This window comes from Cervus canadensis, chromosome 29 (genome assembly GCF_019320065.1).
Source record: "Cervus canadensis isolate Bull #8, Minnesota chromosome 29, ASM1932006v1, whole genome shotgun sequence".
Taxonomy (NCBI): Eukaryota; Metazoa; Chordata; class Mammalia; order Artiodactyla; family Cervidae; genus Cervus; species Cervus canadensis.
In genome coordinates, this window is record NC_057414.1 from 46,589,449 (window position 1) to 46,607,179 (window position 17,731).

Sequence of the window (17,731 nt, forward strand, 5' to 3'; positions counted from 1 at the left end):
TCGGGGTCATCAGACAGGGCCCCAAAGACGGAGCCAAACCTCAGTGTGACCTTGGCCAGGGTAGCCGAGGCTCCTGACTGAGGCAGAGTCAGGAAATGTTTGCATGAAGAAATACCGGTCAGGGCTTCCCCGGTGACCCAGGAGTTAAGAATCTGTCACGCAATGCAAGGGATGCTGGCGCGACCCCTGGTCTGGGCGGACTCCGCCTGCCGCAGGTCACCTAAGCCTGTGTGCCACATCTACTGAGCTCACACTCGAGAGCCCAGGAGCCGCGACGGCTGAAGCCCGTGTGCCCTCGAGCCCCGGCTCCACAGCTAGAGAAGCCAGCACCGTGAGAAGCCCACACACTCAACTGGAGAGCAGCCCCCCGCTCGCGGCAACTAGAGAAAGCCCGTGTGCAGCAGCAAGGACCCACCACAGTCAGAAAGCAAATTAAATAAATCCATCTTAAAAAAAAGTCACCAGCATGCCACAGGGTCAAACGCAAACCCACTGCAGAAGGATTAAAGGGGGCTGGCCAGACCCGCCCCCCCAACATCGTACCTGTCGGCTGCGTCTTAAGAAGTCCCAGAGCCAGCACGCGGGTCCCAGGCTGGGGAACGGTGGGAAGCATGAGGCTGGCGAGCCGCCACCCTGGTTCGCAGCTCACCTGGGGGCAGGTGCCCAGGTGGACGCTGGGCCGGTGGGTGGCACCAGCACGCTGCCCCCGGCTGCTTTCAGCCTTTCGAGGGAATGAGTGCATCTGAAGCCTCAGAGTGGCCCCCAGGAGGTAGAAGCGATCATTGGTCCCGTGGCGGAGATGGAGACACGGAGAAGCAAGCCCAGTGTCTCTATGCCCGAGGGCCCGGGGCAAGGCGGGCGGGCTGGGCGTGGGGCCCGCGGTCTAGTTACAGTGTCGACTGCAGGCCCTGAGACCAGGGCGCAAGGCCCCCAAGCGGCCACTTGGCAGCGCAGCGGGGGACGGAGGGAGTGGCCCGGGAAGGACAGTGTGCCAGTCGCTCAGTCGTGTCCGACTCTTTGCAACCCCGTGGACCGTAGCCCGACAGGCTCCTCTGTCCATGAGATTCTCCAGGCAAGAAGGAGTGGGTTGCCACGCCCTTCTCCGGGGGATCTTACTGACCCAGGGATCAAACCCGTCTCCCACATCGCAGACGGATTCTTTACCATCTGAGCCACCAGACCCCGCCTCTACCCCCTCCCTTGCACACCAACAGCCCCACCTGATCTCCTCGGCAGGGCTGTGGTATTTCCACTCGATGGGCTCAGACACAGGCTCCAGCAGGTCCTCGTGGCAGGAGAGGGCGAAGTCCACCTTCACGCGGGGGTAGGGGCTCACCCTGCTGGCCTGGGGAGGACACCCCCCTGAGGGCCTGAACCCATACAGGTCCCCGGGATGACTGCAGGGGGGACGCTACACGGCCCAGAATCCCGGTGGGGACCCTTCACAGCCACCAGGACGGCCAGGACACAGATGGGTGTAGCAAACGCTGGCGGGATGTGGGGATCTGGAACGCTCGCACAGCGCCGGGGAGACGCGAGACGGAGAAGTGACTGAGGACAGTCTGGCAGGACCTCCCACCATTAAACAGAGAATCACCACAGGACCCCACAGGCCAGCCCCAGGTAGATAACAGAAGACACGCAAACATGTCCACAGATGCCTGGCACAGGCCCTCAGCAGCACCGTCATCATGGACAGAGCAGAAACGGCCCAACTGTCCACCGACGGGTGAATGCACACACAGCATGTGGGCTGCCCATGCAGTGGAATGTTACTCAGCCATAAAAAGGAGTGAAGAACTAGCACACACCTCAGCACGGATGAACCACAAAACACTACCCTCAGTGAAAGAAGTCAGCTGCAGAAGGCCACATGTTATATCATTCCATTTATATGAAATGTCCAGAACTGGCAAACCCATAGTGTCAACACAGACCGTGGTTGCCAGGGGCCCCGAGGGGGGTGAATGAGACAACTCATGGGTCCAGGGTTGTTTCAGGTGATAAGAACATTCTGACCCTGATTGTGGTGATGCTGCTCAACTCCACAAATATACTGAAAACCACTGCATCATGTGCTGAAGTCAGTGAATTATAGGGTATGGGAACGACATTTCAGTGAAGCTGTTATTAAAAATATTTCCCCGTCTTTGATGAGCATCCTATGGGTGTGTTTATAATCACTTACCGCCAGGTTTCGAGATGAAATCTCTGCCCTGTAGCTTCTGATGTCCTCCAAATCCAACGTGGCAGTGAGGACTTCCTAGAGAAGGGGGTTTCAAAGAAAAATCGTGATTGCCTATTTTTTCCCTCACACTCTGTTTTCAGAGGTATGCCACGTTACACAATGAGTCCCGCCTTCTAAGGCAGGCACTGGGGGCCTGGGGAGGGGGGGGCACCACTGGTGGCCCAGCCAAAGCCCTCCCCTCTTGTCACTGCTGCCAGAATTTCTGTTGAACTGACACACTGCTGATGAGACACAATAAATGTCTGTTGGGAGCTTTTGAGAAAGTTTCTTAAAAAGACACAGGGAGAGCAAGGGCCCTCTTTCTGCCTTTGAATGTGGTTGTATGAAGATGGGATGGCTGGAGCTGCTGCAGCCATCCTGTGACCATGAGGCAGCTGACAGTGAAGCCGACACAGAGGAAGGCCCAGCTGGAGAGTGACAAGGGGATGGAGCCAGAGCCCCAGCAATCATCACACAAAGGTCCCAGCCCAGATGTGCTGCATGTGTTCCAGGACATGATGCTTCATTGCCTTTGAATCCAGATGGGATGGAGGTTCTGCCACTTGCAACCAATAGCAGAAAACAGAAAAGTTTTAACTCAGAGATATTACTCCTTTCTTTATGAAAAAAATCCTAACCAGATCATACTACTAGGCTATTGTCTCACACATGCAGGTGAAGGACAGCAGGAACTACTTCTGAGGGGGACCCAGGGTGGCCGGGCCCCTGCTCCTGCTGCTGGCAGTGGGCAGACGTCTATGCCAACACCAAGCCTAACCCAAGATAGAAACGCCTGTGAAGAGACAGAGAGCAGAGAACTCCCACGTCCACCAGTCCTTCTGTCATTTCCCAAGTGCTGGCCACGGAAGCCACCAGGCTGCTCCTGACGAAGCCACAGAAATTGGGATGACCCCAGAGGAGTGAGCCCTTCCTGAGAGGAAGGCCCCAGTCCACTTTTCCTGGAGCTAGGTTAGCTTCACACAAAGGCTGGGTCGAGGCCATGAGAAGCACGTGCCCTCGAGAAGGTCCACGGACCAGAGAGGTGTCAGAACCGAAGGGCGCTGCCGACACCCCAGGGCGGTGAAGCCACCTCTGCCAGGAGCACTCAAATCAGAGAACTCTGGCTCAGGGGCCCCCCTCGGGGGTGTGGGGCCACGGTCCCCAGGTTATAGTGTGGTGAACAATCACAGGGGCGCTTGGTGAAATGGGGGCTCCTGGGGGGCCTGGAACCTGCAAGCCACCTGCCCACCTGCTCATCCAGGTACAGGCGAACCCCAAAACTCACTGCCAGTCAGTCCCACCAAGTACCTGTGGCCTGGATGTCTGCCCAAGAGTCCTGGCCAAGCGGACCTGTGCTGAGGCATGTCTGGAGCAGACGAGCGCCTGGCCGTCCACATGTACCTCACCTGCACCTCCAGAGGCCTTCCGTCTTAATCAAGGTTAACACTGGACGGCAGGGGGCCTCTGGGGACCCCGCCACCGGGAAGGCAAGGTCTGGGGACTGTGCTCATTCCCACTGGGAAGGCAGGATCAGGTCCCCATGGTCTGGGGACCATTTGCAGGGAACTGGCTTCTTCCAGCAGCTAGGGCCAGACTGCCAAAACCTGGGCTTCATTCTGAGCAAGAAGTACCATGAATTCGTTCCAAGGTTCCTTTCCTCAGTCCATTCCGAAACTGAAGTTTCATTTCATAACCACTTCCTTGCCGACAACCCCAGTGAGACTGCGCAAGTCTGTGAAATGGTGAAGCAACAGACATCGCATCAGAGGGTCCTGAAGAAATTCTTATTTGGAGACACCCGTTTGTCTTGCTCTGACAGAGAAATCCCCAGAAACCCTTTTTTCTCCTGCTACTACCTGCTTCTGTGAATAAGCATTTCCAACATTTGCTTCCAAAAACCCCGAAAAGACAAGACGAGAGATGCCGTGTGAAGCCTGTACTGACCACCTGAGCCCAGTCACAGCAACTCTTTTTGGCAGAACTGAAAGTCACTTTGTGTTGTGTTTGCAGGTTTGGAATCGATTCCCATTTGGGGGCAATAACAGTCATTTTCTTTCTTGGAGGCTTAAAAAACTCTCAAGAGCCACACAATTCTCTTTGTTGTTGTTCAGTCACTACGTTGTGTCCGACTCTTTGTGACCCCATGGACTGTAGCACACCAGGCTTCCATGTCCTTCACCATCTCCTGGAATTTGCTCAAACTCAGGTCCATTGTGTCGGTGATGCTATCTAACCATATTATCTTCTGCCGTCCCCTTCTCCTCCTGCCTTTAATCTTTCCCAGCATCAGGGTCTTTTCCAAAGAGCTGGCTCTTCACATCAGGTGGCCAAAGTAGCTTCAGCTTCAGCATCAGTCCTTTCAATGAATATTCAGGACTGATCTCCTTTAGGATGGACTGGTTGGATCTCCTTGCAGTCTAAGGGACTCTCAAGAGTCTTCTCTAGCACCACAGCTAGAAAGCATCAGTTCTTCAGCCCTCAGCTTTCTTTATACTCCAAATCTCACATCCATACATGACCACTGGAAAAACCATAGCTTTGATTAGACGGACTTTTGTTGGCAAAATGATGTCTCTGCTTTTTAATAAGCTGTCCAGGTTGGTCATAGCTTTTCTTCCAAGGAGCAAGCATCTTTTAATTTCATGGCTGCAGTCACCATTTACAGTGATTTTGAAGCCCCCCAAAATAAACTCTCTCACTGTTTCCATTGTTTCCCTTTCTATTTGCCATGATGTGATGGGACCGGATGCCATGATCTTAGTTTTCTGAATGTCGAGTTTTAAGCCAGCTTTTCTCTCCTCTTTCACGTTCATCAAGAGGCTCTTTAGTTCCTCTTCACTTTCTGCCATAAGGGTGGTGTCATCTGCATATCTGAGGTTATTAATATTTCTCCCGGCAATCTTGATTCCAGCTTGTGTTGCCTTGACCTCTGGGGAAAATCCTCCAAGGGCCCACGTGCAAGGCTCTTCGCTGCTCTGCTCCTCCCAAATGACCCCATTATTGCTGGACCATATGCGGTGTCTGCTTATTCCTGGGACTGGCTCCAGTTACCCGCCAGCCATGGGATTCTTCCTACAAGCCCATCCTCTCCTCCCTGGAGCCAGAGGCCACCCACCCTTTGGTCACTACCAAGCCCCCTCCTCCCGCAGTGCCAAGCCTCTCCTTCAGCTCCACTGCAGCCTCGTGGGGACCTCCAGGGCGTGCGGGGCTGATAACCCACCATGGATCCATCTGTCCAGTGCGTTGTGTGGGGGCGTCCCCGTAATCTCAGGGTAGGAAACCCTCACCCCACCAAGGAGGTGAAGAGGAAGCAATCACAACCAGCAGGATCCCTCCCAGGGGTGGGGGGAGGGCACATCAGACCCCCGGTTATGGGGAGAGCAGAGAACACAGCCTCTGAATGAGAGACCCTCTGGCCATTGCTCGGGCCAGCTCGTACCACATCATCCAGAGAGAACTGGGACCCCTGGGCAAAGATGCTGCCGTTCATGGCTATGAGGGCACAGCCGTCGTAGTACAGCCGGTCCCCATCACACCCCTTCTGATTGGCCAGCAAGTAGATCCCACCGTTCTGGAAAACAGAGGGGATGGCAGTGGTCAGCTCTGATCCGTCACCTTCACCCTCTGCCGGCCCAGACATTTGGAGCCTCAGGCCTCCACCCCCGCAACTCTGCCGTACTAATAATCAGCGCCCCAACTCCAGCCAATAAAACACACGCCTCCAGGGAAGGCCCTGCAGCTATGACGGCCTCGGCCTCCCAAGGCACCAGACATCACACAGAGCGTCTACTCTCACCCCCAACAACCCTCCAAGGCGGGTGCCGCCACCTCCCCCAGGAGGGAGGAGAGACGGAGCTCTGGAGAAGACAACTCTGGATTCTGCCCCCGGAAGAGAAGACACAGCCCCTGGGGTCATGCTGCCCGCAAGAGTGGCAAACTCATGGGCATTCCCCAGGCCCGGGTGTGGTGCCAAGGGGATCCTGATTCCCGGTCACTTGTCCCGAGACCAGTGTGATGGTTGAGAGCCCAGAAGCTGGACGGCTGGGGTGTGAGGCCAGAGGCCACGTGACGGTCACGTGCTGGGTGCCCTGCTCCAGAGAGTAGAGGTGGCAACAGTGCCCGCCTCATAGGGTGCTTTCCATCACTACACGAGGTCATGGACGTGGGGCCTGGGAGGGGGAGTCACAGGGGCCGGTGAGCCACGGCCGGACCCAGGAGCGCCCAGCAGCCCCGCGCTCAGGCCTCGCTCTGCGCTGGGCGCTGGGGTCCCGCGTGTGTGAGAGACACATGCGCCCGTGTCCCCGCCACCGCCTACCTTGGTGGTGGCCATGGTCACCAGGTCCACCCGGGCGTGGGCTTTGCGCAGCATGTGGTGGCTGCCCGAGGCGTTGGTGAAGATCTCCACCCCGTCCAGGCCCATGTCCACGTGCGGGCTGCGGGCAGAGGGGATCGAAGAGAAGAGACTCGTGTCCCCAGCCCGCAGCTCCTGGGGTGTCTTCCCTGCCCCGGGCTGAGACACCAAGATGGCTGCAAATACCCAGCCCCCTTGGGCCCCGCAAGGATGGGGATCAGAGGGTGCAGAGGGCAGGGCTAACCTGTGGGGCGTCCAGAGCTCCTCACAGACCTCACTCCCAATGCAGGTGTCCTGCGTGGAGAGGACAGCGTCCCCAAAGGGCACAGTTTCCTAGGAGGGAGACCAGAGCTCATAAGGCCCCCCAACCGTCCCGTCTGGGCCACATGCTGAGCCGGGACCCCCGGAGACCACACATGGGACTCGTAGGAAGGCCGACGTTTTGTTTCAAGCCCTAATGAAACCCTCTTCCCCCGGGGAGGATTCCCAGCCCAGGGCCAGCGGGCATCTCCTCTGCCCGCCGGCCAGGGTGGTGCAGGAAGCCCCCTCCCAAGCTCCCCTGAGCCCAGCCCACGGTGTGAGCCGGAGGAGAGGAGGGGACATCACGCAGCAGCAAGGAGGCGCCCACCCCTCCATGCTCCTGGGACCCTCCCCACTTGTGACAGAAATCACCCCCCATCTGTGTTTTCCTTACATGGGCCACAGTGATGCTGTGACCCTGACCCCAAGGGTCCTGCCCCCACGGCCCACCCCAGAGGGACAGTCTGACGGACAAAGAGTTTTCTTCCCCAAGACTCACCTGCTTCGTCAGGTCCTGTAACATCCGGGGGAGAAAATACTCCTCTGTTTGCCTGGAAAGGGAACCACCACAGACCTGAGTTGGACCGTCTCAGGGAAAACACAGAATGGCACCCAGATGCAGGGCAAAGCTCAAACTGAGGGCACGGAGCCCGTGAGCTGGCAAAAGAACTGTCAGGTTTTCACACACGCTGTTGCGACCAAGTTAAGGTAAAAAGGGAAGAGCCAGGCGACTCCTTGAGGCTTCCAGGCCACGGGACACCGAGGCACTTGGGAGCTCCCTCACTGGCCCCGCCTGACCCACACTTTCATTACAGCGTCTGAGAGGCACATCGAGGGAACTGTCCGAGAAGGAGACACATTTCCCCACAGAGAAATGCGGCTGGAATTTCTGATTGAAACTCTTCAATCAGAAAGATCGCACTGCATGAAGCCAGCATGCAGAGAGAAGCCTGTATCATCACTGAAGCGATCATGTCCGAATCATGTAAGATGGAGAGAGAGTTTAATACACACCTCTGTACAAGCTATCCCAGGAAGTGAAAGTGACAGTCGCTCATTCGTGGCCGACTCTTTGCAGCTCCATGGACTGTAGCCCACCAGGCTCCTGTGTCCACGGAATTCTCCAGGCAAGAACACTGGAGTGCGTGGCCATTCCCTCCTCCAGGGGATCTTCCCAACCCAGGGATCAAACCCGGGTCTCCTGCACTGCAGGCGGATTCTTTACCGTCTGAGCCCCCAGGAAGCCCAAGCCACCCCCAAGGTCCACCCTAACAGGCAGAATTCAAACACTAGGTCGTTTCCAAATCTGACCTCAAGTGGGCTGTCGCCAGATGTACTGTGAAGACACTGAATTAACTAGATTTCTTTTTGCTTTCTCAGAATTCACAAGAACCTCCTGGGAGATTTTAGTGACTTTTATTTTAGTAATTTTTTTGATAAAGATTTTTTTTTGATGTGGACCATTTTTAAAGTCTTTACTGAATTTGTTACAATATGGCTTCTGTTTTATGTTTTGGTTTTTCAGCCCTGAGGTATGTGGGATCTTAGGTCCCCAGCTGAGGATCTACCCACGTCCCCTGCACTGGAAGATGAAGTCCTAACCACTGGGCCACCAGGGAAATCCCTTAACTAAAATTTAAGAGCAGAGACATTGAGGGGATGACGCCGTGGCGCCCTCACTAATGAAGGGAACAGACGCCGCAGACGCCCTCTGACCCCCGAGCTGCCGTGGCATCCCGCGATGAGACTCAATTCACCATCGGTAGGTTTGCTCATCATCACTGATGTTGCTGTGTCAGTCCATTTTCAAGGGAGAGCCGCCCAAGGTTTCTCCCTTCATCCCCACCTCCCCCCTCGATTCACACACGAAGAAGACTGTATACAGGGCTTTTTTAGTGGTAAAGAATCTGTCTGCCAATGCAGAAGACACGGGTCTGATCCCTGATCCCGGAAGACCACATACTGCAGAGCAACTAAGCCCGAGCTCCGCAATCATTTAGCCTGGGCTCCATCCGCCCTGGAGCCCATGTGCGGCAACTACTGAGGCCCGTGTGCCCCAGAACCCACGCTCTGCAACAGGAGAAGCCCGCCCACACCGCAACTAGAGAGTCGCCCCCTCTCACCACAACTAGAGAAGAGACCACACGGCAACAAAGACCCAAGAATAAATACACAAAATTTTTGAAAAAGAATGTATCTAGACGTATAACTGAGTCATTTTGCTGCTCAGAAGAAGTTAACACAAGATTGTAAATCAACTATATGCCAATAAAATGTTTAAAAATCACGTTAAAGATTTCATTGGCAATAGTGGTGACAGTGAAAAAAAATAGCAATAACTATCAAGAAGAACCCAGGGCAGGCAAACAGGGACAATTCTGTCCCAGGGGATGCTTGGCAATGTCTGGAGACATTGTAAACTGACAGAGGGATGCAGACGTATCCCCCAGTGGAGGCTACGGACATTGCTGCACACTCTTCCATGCACAGGACGCCCCCACAGCAAGACCAAGCCAGCCCCAAGGCAACAGGGCTGGAGCTGAGAAACCCTGATCTGTAGGATCAGATGTAGAATGATGGGTGACGGGTGACTGATGACTGAGCGTTTTATGTGGTGTCTGATAAACTAGCTACAGATTAACCAGCAGCATCAGGCAGCCATCACCAAATGACAGGTCCCGTGTGGGGCAGGGATGCCGGCCCGAATCTCTGTCCATCTCCCCCACGCATCCTCGGAGCGGCCACCATCCGTGCTCCCGCGCGCGGACAGACTCACCGGCTCCTGGACCACGGCGTGAACCAGCGCAGCTCACGGTAGTTGCCCTCGTTCGCCAAGGCCATCTTGGGTCTGATGAGCAGGATCTTCCTACAGACAGGGAAACACGGCCGCTCCTGAGATGAGCACACCCCACGTGACACAGAGCAGCCACCAGCCCGTCCACCCTGACCGTCGATGGGGACAGAGCAGCTAAGACCTGGAGGGTGGGCACTTGCCAACAACTGATGCCCAGGGTCTGCGAACGGGACACTATTACAAGGCCGCCCTCCCAGGACTGACCTCCTGGCTGCAGAGCTGTGTGTCCCCAAACTCCACCCGTCGTCCCTGTGTCTGATGTCTGAAGGTGTCAGTGGCGACAGCCCAGGGGAGCAGTGCCACCTGCAACGCCTGCCTGCCTGGCACCCCACCCCCACGAAGGCAGCTCCAGAAGAAGCCCCTGGGGACCAAGCCCTGAGCCCAGGGGAAACGGGGGTCGCGCTGCTCCCGGCAGTCACCCACCTGTTGAGGAATATCACCCTGCAGTTATAGCGGACGTTTCGGTGCATCACAGGCCTGTGGAGAGAGGGGATGCACGTCTGCAAAGAGCGGAGCCCCACATCTGCTTTAACAGGAAGTTTCTCCCGGTCCTCTGCGGGAATCAGAAGGCCTCCTCTTCTCAAATGAAAGCGAGCAACGAACCTGAGTGTTTCTGCTGCGGCACAGACTAAATGGGAGAGTCTTCTAACTCGCGCACAAGGTCCTTCCCACTCAGGGCCTGTCCTCTCCTTCCAGGAGGTCCTCAGACCATCAGGTGGCCGCCTCCCTCCCTCTGCGCGCACCCCTGCTGGCCTCAGGGACCCGACCCCTGCACAACCCCAATTCTCTGCCATGGCATCTCTCCTGACTGAGCGCCCCCCCCACCAAGAATGCAGGGCAGGGGGACCAGCCCGGGGGGGGGGGGGCAGGGCAGGGGCAGGGGGTGGAGGGCACTGGACAGATCTGCTCGCCTCTCTGTCTGGACCCCTCAGGACAAACACCCTCCCCGATCACCTGGAACCTTCCTCCTCTGCAGTGGAGGGGCCAGTGCTCTGGAAGCCAGGGCACTCTGCCGGCCGCCGGCCGGGGCAGCGCCGGGCAGGGATCGCAGAGCCCAGCTCAGGGCAACAGTGCAGGAGCTCAGGGCAAAAGGCATCAGGCACCCAGGGAGGAGGGCCTTAAGGATGGATCATCAGGTAAAAAGTAATACGGCCCAGGGACAAGAGTAAAGAGGGCAGGGGTGCAAGAGGAGATGAAAGCATCCGTAAGCAGCGTGCGCTGTCAAGTCAGGTGGCCGGGTTCCAATCCCGCTTCGCACTGGCTGAGCTGAGCGGCCCCGGTTTCTCCTCTCGGAGCATTTTAAGGGGCAGGATGCAGGCGGGCTGCCTAGGCCCGGGCTCGGCACACGGATGCCACCAGCAAGCACTCCCACCATTCCGGTTTCCATTCCTCCCAGGCCAACCCAAACACAAACCCACCACGCTCACATTCATACAAAAACGTGTTCAGGGCAGGAGGTGAACATCTTTTAAACGAAAAAGAAACCCTCAGTGAATATCTGATTTCCAGCGGGAGTAAGCCTCTCAGACAAAAACAAACAAAAAGCATGACCAGAAAGATTTCAAGCTCAAAATGTAAAATTAAATAGCAAACAACAGACAAGGAAATGTATTTTTATCATATATGGGGACCGCTTGATATCTTTCATATATAAAGAACTCTTAATAAATCAGACACAAACACTTTCAATTGCTGGCAAAAGAACAAGTAAGACAGTGTCACAAATGGCCAAAAAAGAAAAAAAAAAGTTCAGTTTCATAAATCATGACAACAAATATATATGATACCTTTTTTTAAAAAAAGTTATTGCTCACTCTAAGATTTTGTCTATTTTTTTTTTAAGTTTTCTCTATTTTGAGCTAGCCCTCTGTGATCAGTGCTAAGGGTAACATGCCTCTAACCACAGAAAGCTGGAAGGAGACTCAGTGTCTTTCTCTTGGAGGAATAAGACAATTCTAGATGGTGAATATCAGTGACATCATGGTATAACTGCTATTTTGTTCAGTGGCACTTACAGATCCAGGTAAATGTTGGATTTCAAAAGAAAAATTTCTTTTAAAAAATATTCCCCTACTAAGCGGCATCAGGTCTTAGGGGCAACACTTGGGACCTTTGGTCTTCATTGTAGTACGGGGGGTCTTTCTTCAGTTGTGGTGTGTGTGTTAGTCACTTCAGGTGTGTCTGACTCTGCAACCCCATGGACTGGGGTTCCCCACCAGGCTTCTCTGTCCATGGAATTCTTCAGGCAAGAATACTGGGGTGGGTTGTCATGCGAACTCTTAGTTTCAGTATGGGGGATCTAGTTCCCTCACCAGGGATGAAACCTGGCCCCCCTGTATTGGGAGTGCAGAGTCTTAGCCACCGGACCACCAGGGAAGTCCCAGAAAAAACACTTTAGAATATGATTGTTAATATTTTAAGGGCAAAAAAGTAGAAAAATTAAAGTCAGATTACAAATTCAAGGCCAGAAGAGGAAAATAGGCAAAGAAAACAAACAAAAAGACAAGGGGAAAACAATAAAGAAAGAAAACACGGTGACCAGGACACCTAATAAAGTGGCAAGAATCCGTCCATGGGTGGGCTGAGTAAAGACCCCCACCGATGTCCCCATCCTGATTCCCGGGACCCGCGGACATGTCACCTCACGTGGCAAAAGGGACCCTGCTGACATCATTGAGCTACAGATCCTGAGACCAGAGATTACCCCAGACTCCCCAGGGCCCTCATCAGAACCACAGGGGTCCTTACATGAGGGAGGAGGGGGCCCGGAGGACATGTGGCAACAGAGGCAGGGGCTGCAGTGATGTGATCTCTGGCTGTGAGGATGGAGGGAGGGGCCGCGAGCTGAGGACTGCGGGCGAGCCTGGAAGCTGGACTTTAACAAGAAAACCGATTCTCCTCCAAGAGCCTCCAGAAGCAACCAGCCCCTCTGACCCATTTAGATTCGTGACCTCCGGAACCACAAGACAGGAGGGTTGTCTGGTTCTGTGTTTTGCATTTGTGGTAAGCTGTCACAACAGCACAATAGGAAACAAACATGGTCCACATATCAAGAATTATAATAGATGTGAACAAACTGGGCTAAAAATCCCTCTAGTCACTGCTTAAAAGAGATCCTGCTACACAGATGTCACAGCAGGTTGAAGTGAAGAATACATGCAAGGCTGAGGAAAAAGAAAGCAAACTCGGCTACATTCACACCACGTAACACAGAACAGAGATGCAAACAGAAGCAACACAAAGCCTGTCAGTCGGCCTGCTTACACAAAGTTGGTCACAGACACAATCTAGAATAGAACAATCCTAGGCCACAGTCCTCCCCATGTGACCTGCACTCGGGGAATCTACACCATAGGGACCTACCGGTAGGCCTCATTTTATTACAGTTTGCTTCATTGTGCTTCGAAGATACTGTATTTTTTACAAGTTGAAGGTCTGTGGCAACCCTGCGTGGAGCAGGTCTATTGATGCCATTTTCCCAACAGCTTTTGCTCACTTCCGGTCTCCAGGTCACATTTTGATAACTCTCATGATATTTCAAACCCTCCACCAGCAAAAAGATGATAGCTCATTGGAGGCTGAGAGGATAGGATTTTTTAGCAATAAAGTTTTTTTAAAGTAAGGTATGTATGTATATTTTTAGATAGAACGGTAAAATGTAAACATAACTTTTATATGTACTGGAAACTTCCTCCCTCAAATTGGTGTGACTTGCTTTATTTCTATATTTGGCTTTACGGCAGTGGAGTGGAACTGAGCTTGCAAGGTCTCAGAGGCCTGCCTGTAGACCTTGGGGCCTACAGCTATGGAACCTACACCATAGACATCGCTACATATGGAACCTGCACCATATGGACCTACACCGTATACACCTACACCTACGGAGCCTACACGTATGTATCCACACCCTCTGGAACCAGATGGCTTGTGTGTCAACACGGAATGACATGTGTGCATTCGTGCTCAGTCACTCACTTGTGTCCAACTCTGCGACCCCGTGGACTGTAGCTCACAGGCTCCTCTGTTCATGGGGATTCTCCAGGCAAGAACACTGGAGTGGGTTGCCATGCCCTCCTCCAGGGGATCTTCTCAACCCAGGGATCGAACCCACGTCTCTTACGTTCCTGCCCTGGCAGGAGGCTTCTTGCCCACGAGCGCCACCTGGGAAGCCCAGAGTGACAGGGAGCCACCCCCAAACTGACTTCTAAGTAAGGAAAATGCTACACACGAGACTGGGGGACCCCATGCTCTGACCTGTGCAAAGCGTGTTCCCACGTACACAGTAGTGCTTGGAGAAACATAAAAAATCTCCCCAAAGCTGCATCCACCTGGGGAGTAAGGGGTCTGCAGGGCCAGGCAGGGAGCAGACGCCACATCCCCGCCGCGGGGACACCTCCGGACACGGCAGGCCCTGGAATTGGCCCTTCTCCCACGCCACCTCCCCAAGCCGCACTTACATCCCCACGTCGCAGATGATATCCTGAGTGACCGGAGACTCCAAAAGGGCCGCCAGGACCTGGAGCGAATGCAGGAGGGTGTCCGACTCGTAATAATGATCCCAACAGCCGTAGCCGCTGCAGAGGAAGGGCGAGAACAGTGAGTGCCTGGGACACAGCAGGTGGGCGTGGGGTGGGCTGGGGCAGGGCCTGGGGCCAGGCCAGGGTAACCGTGCGAGGTGCGACTCTGGCACCCGTATCTTTACAAAGCCTCCCAGGAGAGTCTATTGTTCAACCAGAGTTAGACTCACTGCTACAAAACAGAAGAAAAGAGATGTATTGTATCAGAAATTAATGGACTGGGCCCCATCCGTCGCTCCTAGTTTCAGCTACTATGAGAAATTCTCTGTCATGTCAAAAACTGTCTGCCCTTGGATTTTTTTAAACCTTCAACGTGGCCCAAATTACACTAATCTACAAGAAAGGGATGCAAAAGAAACAAAGCTGGAAGAAGAATACTCTCTAGGCAAAGGGGCCGTGAATAACCATTCAAATGCCACTTACACAGCTACATGACTTCCTTGCGATTTACTCGAGCTTACGGCAGGCTGAATGGTGTCCCCAAAAGAGACGTGTCTATATCTTAACCTCCAGAACTTATGGCGTGCATGTGCATGCTCAGTCGTGTCAAACTCTTTGCAACCCCATGGACTGTCGCCCACCAGGCTCCTCTGTCCATGGGATTCTCCAGGCAAGAATCCCGGAACAGGTTGCCATTTCCTTCTCCAGGGCATCTTCCCAATCCAGGGACTGAACTTGCGTCTCCTGCACTGGCAGGCAGATTCTTTACCACTGAGCCACCTGGGAAGCCCTTAGAACCTGTGGATGTGACCTCATTTGGAAAGTGTCTTTAGAGATGCGAGTAAGTGAAAGATCTGGAGAGGAGATGATCCTGGCCTATCCAGGTGGGCCCTAAATCCAACGAGAAGTGTCCTTACACGAGACAGAAGGAAAACCAGCGGAGAAGAGGCAGGGGCGGGGGGCTGGAGGGGTGCAGTCATGAGACGAGGAGCTGGGAGTCAGGAGCTGGAAGAGGCAGGAAGGACCCTCCCCTAGAGCCTTGGAGGAAGCAGGACCCTACCCACACCTTGATTTTGGACTTCAGGCCTCCTGAACTGTGAAAAGAATAAATTTCTGCTGTTTTAAACCATCCAGTTTGTGAAACCGTAGTATAACAGCCCCTGAAAAAAACTAACACAATGCTCAGTGAGGTCCCAACATGGGCAGACTGGGTTGAGAGTAATTTTTCAGTGCAGGTGTCCCAGTAATGAAATGTAGAGTATTTGTAAACTACTTTTATTTTTTTTTAATATTTATCTATTTATATATTTGACTGTGTAGGGTCTTAGTTGCAGCATGTGCGATCTTTCGTTGCAGCTTGCGGGCTCTAGAGCAAGTGGGCTCAGTAGCTGTGGCACAGGCTTAGTTGCCCTGAGGCATGTGGGATCTTAGTTCCCCAACCAAGGATGGAACCCACATCCCCTGCCTTGGAGGGCTTCTTAACCACTGGACCACCAGGGAAGTCCCTGTAAGCTACTTTTAAATCTTCAGAAAGTCCTTCACACTCACTACATAGCAAAAGTGATGTTAAAATGCCAAGCAAACTTTGCTGACACGAACACTAACCTCCAAAGTGGCCTTTGTCATTCTTAATGCCTGGAGGAGCATTCCTCTGGGCCTCTGGTTCTGATGAGGAGGAGAGCCTGGTTCTTAGATGAAAATGAGGTCAGTGAGATGCCCTGTGTGGGATCCAGACCTGGGATGCCCTTTCCTCTCCAAGGACAGACTCCTGCTCAGAGGTTGTCACTACCTCAGCTCCTAGGCCACGTGTGAGACCAAACACCAATGCAAGGCCAGACGTCCAGCCAGCATTGACATCGGCCCTAGACTGGGAAAAGTCAGCCTCTCTACGATCTCCTGTGTTACTCAACATAGGAATCCAGGATCACCTAGGCAGGCTGGCCTGCTCTTGTCCAAGGGCATCAAGCAGGCCCACTCACGGGGCTTCTGACTGTCTGCTAGGTGGGCCTGCGTGTTCAGTTCTCAATCCCAGCCTCTCCTTCCTTGCCCTTTCAGCTGGGGGGAGCGATACAGAGGCTTCTACCCGCCCACCCTAGGGTGTCTATGCACTCTGCTCTCACCAGATTTCCAGTTCTGGTCCAAGCCTGTATCTTGCTCCTCTGTGTTTGGCAATTTCAATACCTACATGCACAGAGAGAGAGAGAGAGAAAGAAGGGCAATTTCAGCATCTACAGCTGATCCAAAGGAGGCAGATTCAGCCTTCTGCTGCCGCTGGTGTCACAAAAAACCAAAGGGCATCTCCCAGCCCCTGCTGACATGCACAGGAAGTGAGACAGAGGCGGGGCCTGCAGGGCTGAGCCTGGGCACCAAGCAGGAGGGCAGGGGTGGGGCTGGGGGAGGCACACACTGGTAGCTCAGTAACAATCAGAGAGGACTCCGTGCAGGGAGAAGGCAGGACCTGAAGGCACCAGAGACAGGTACCATCCGCCTCTGGGTTTGAGCAGCAGCTTCCAGATGCAGTCTGGGGAGGAGAGGCCGGCTGAGTGGGCGCACAATTCTGGCCACCCGAGATGACCTCTCATCAACTAGATTTGCTCTGAGCTCTGACGAAGTGAAAGCAGGTTGAGATTGAAAAAAAATAAAAGGAAGAAGGCCGAAGGCACATGGCTGATATAAGGCACCCTCACCTGAATCACCCTGTTTTTACTGTGGTTAGTGGCCCTGCTGCAGGAGGCAACTGAGGTTGGCCAGCCTGCCGACCGCCCAGGGCAGCCCCACTTCAGGTGTAGAGGTCAACGGTGCAAACTTCCACTCTCAAAGGTGAGCTGGTACAGATGATAACTGTACACGGACCCGGTCACACACACACAGCGACCACACCTGGTCTCTAAGCTGGTGGCCTCACCCCTGTTCCACTTCCCTCTCTGGACTGGATTCTGCTCTATAAATGCCACATGGGACCCCAGAGGTACCCGAGGACCGGCTCACTCCAGCCTGCTCCTCTCCACCTCCAGGGCCAGACTTTTCTTACCAAGTGTACATACCACATGCCCCAGGCACTGTAACCCACCCCACCCCCCACCTCACTCAGGAGGAGGACCTGGGCACTCAGGGGCACAGGCGTGGTCGTAAGATAGGTTATCTTATCTGTCCCCATACCCATGGCCACGAGTTTCTCCAGAGAAAGGCTGCGTATACGTCACAGCAAACCTGGGTGACCAGAGCTGACCTTCGCCTGCCCACCCCACGCCGGCCCTAGACTCACTTTTTAAAATCCTTTGCAAATTGCCCTCAAAGTCCAGGGCCCATTGGTTGAGCGCACAGGTGGCCACAGTCACCTTCCGCCCCATCCTGGCTGCAGACGCCTGGGCAAAAAGGCCGGCCGGATAGTGGGACTTTGTGTCCTGGGGAGAGATGCGGCCGCGGCTCGGGTCCTTCCGGGTTGTCCCTGCAGGGACAGGCCCACAATGCTGCAGCGTCTC

At 54.2% G+C, this 17,731-nt stretch overlaps 1 protein-coding gene across 12 annotated transcripts; it reads right to left on the reverse strand.

The window, feature by feature from the left end:
- Positions 1 to 7: 7 nt before the first annotated feature.
- LOC122431219 (glutamine-dependent NAD(+) synthetase) lies at positions 8 to 17,731 on the reverse strand. 12 transcript variants are annotated; one of them, XM_043452378.1, is made up of 12 exons: positions 17,515 to 17,727; positions 16,370 to 16,430; positions 14,190 to 14,306; positions 10,156 to 10,209; positions 9,655 to 9,744; positions 7,378 to 7,429; positions 6,823 to 6,911; positions 6,543 to 6,660; positions 5,667 to 5,798; positions 2,189 to 2,263; positions 1,221 to 1,345; positions 8 to 592 (listed from the first exon to the last, which is right to left on the reverse strand). In XM_043452378.1, exons 1-12 carry the CDS (start codon positions 17,597 to 17,599, stop codon positions 478 to 480), a joined length of 1,113 nt encoding a protein of 370 aa, XP_043308313.1. In that variant the 5' UTR covers positions 17,600 to 17,727; the 3' UTR covers positions 8 to 477. The 12 variants fall into 12 exon arrangements, with proteins under 12 accessions (XP_043308313.1, XP_043308316.1, XP_043308320.1 ...); XM_043452381.1 differs by adding an exon at positions 15,855 to 15,937 and having other exon boundaries at positions 8 to 1,345; positions 17,515 to 17,593; XM_043452385.1 differs by lacking the exon at positions 17,515 to 17,727 and adding an exon at positions 16,708 to 17,115 and having other exon boundaries at positions 8 to 649; positions 1,221 to 1,340.

Excerpts from the sequence above, each read along its gene's own strand:
- LOC122431219 (XM_043452373.1), bottom strand. The coding sequence starts at position 16,831 with ATGAGAGGTCATCTCGGGTGGCCAGAATTGTGCGCCCACTCAGCCGGC. Across the intron at positions 10,210-14,189 it reads ATCATCTGCGACGTGGGGAT|GCCTGTGATGCACCGAAACG; the intron begins GTAAGTGCGGCT and ends CTCTCTCCACAG. Across the intron at positions 9,745-10,155 it reads AGGGTGATATTCCTCAACAG|GAAGATCCTGCTCATCAGAC; the intron begins GTGGGTGACTGC and ends CCCTGTCTGTAG.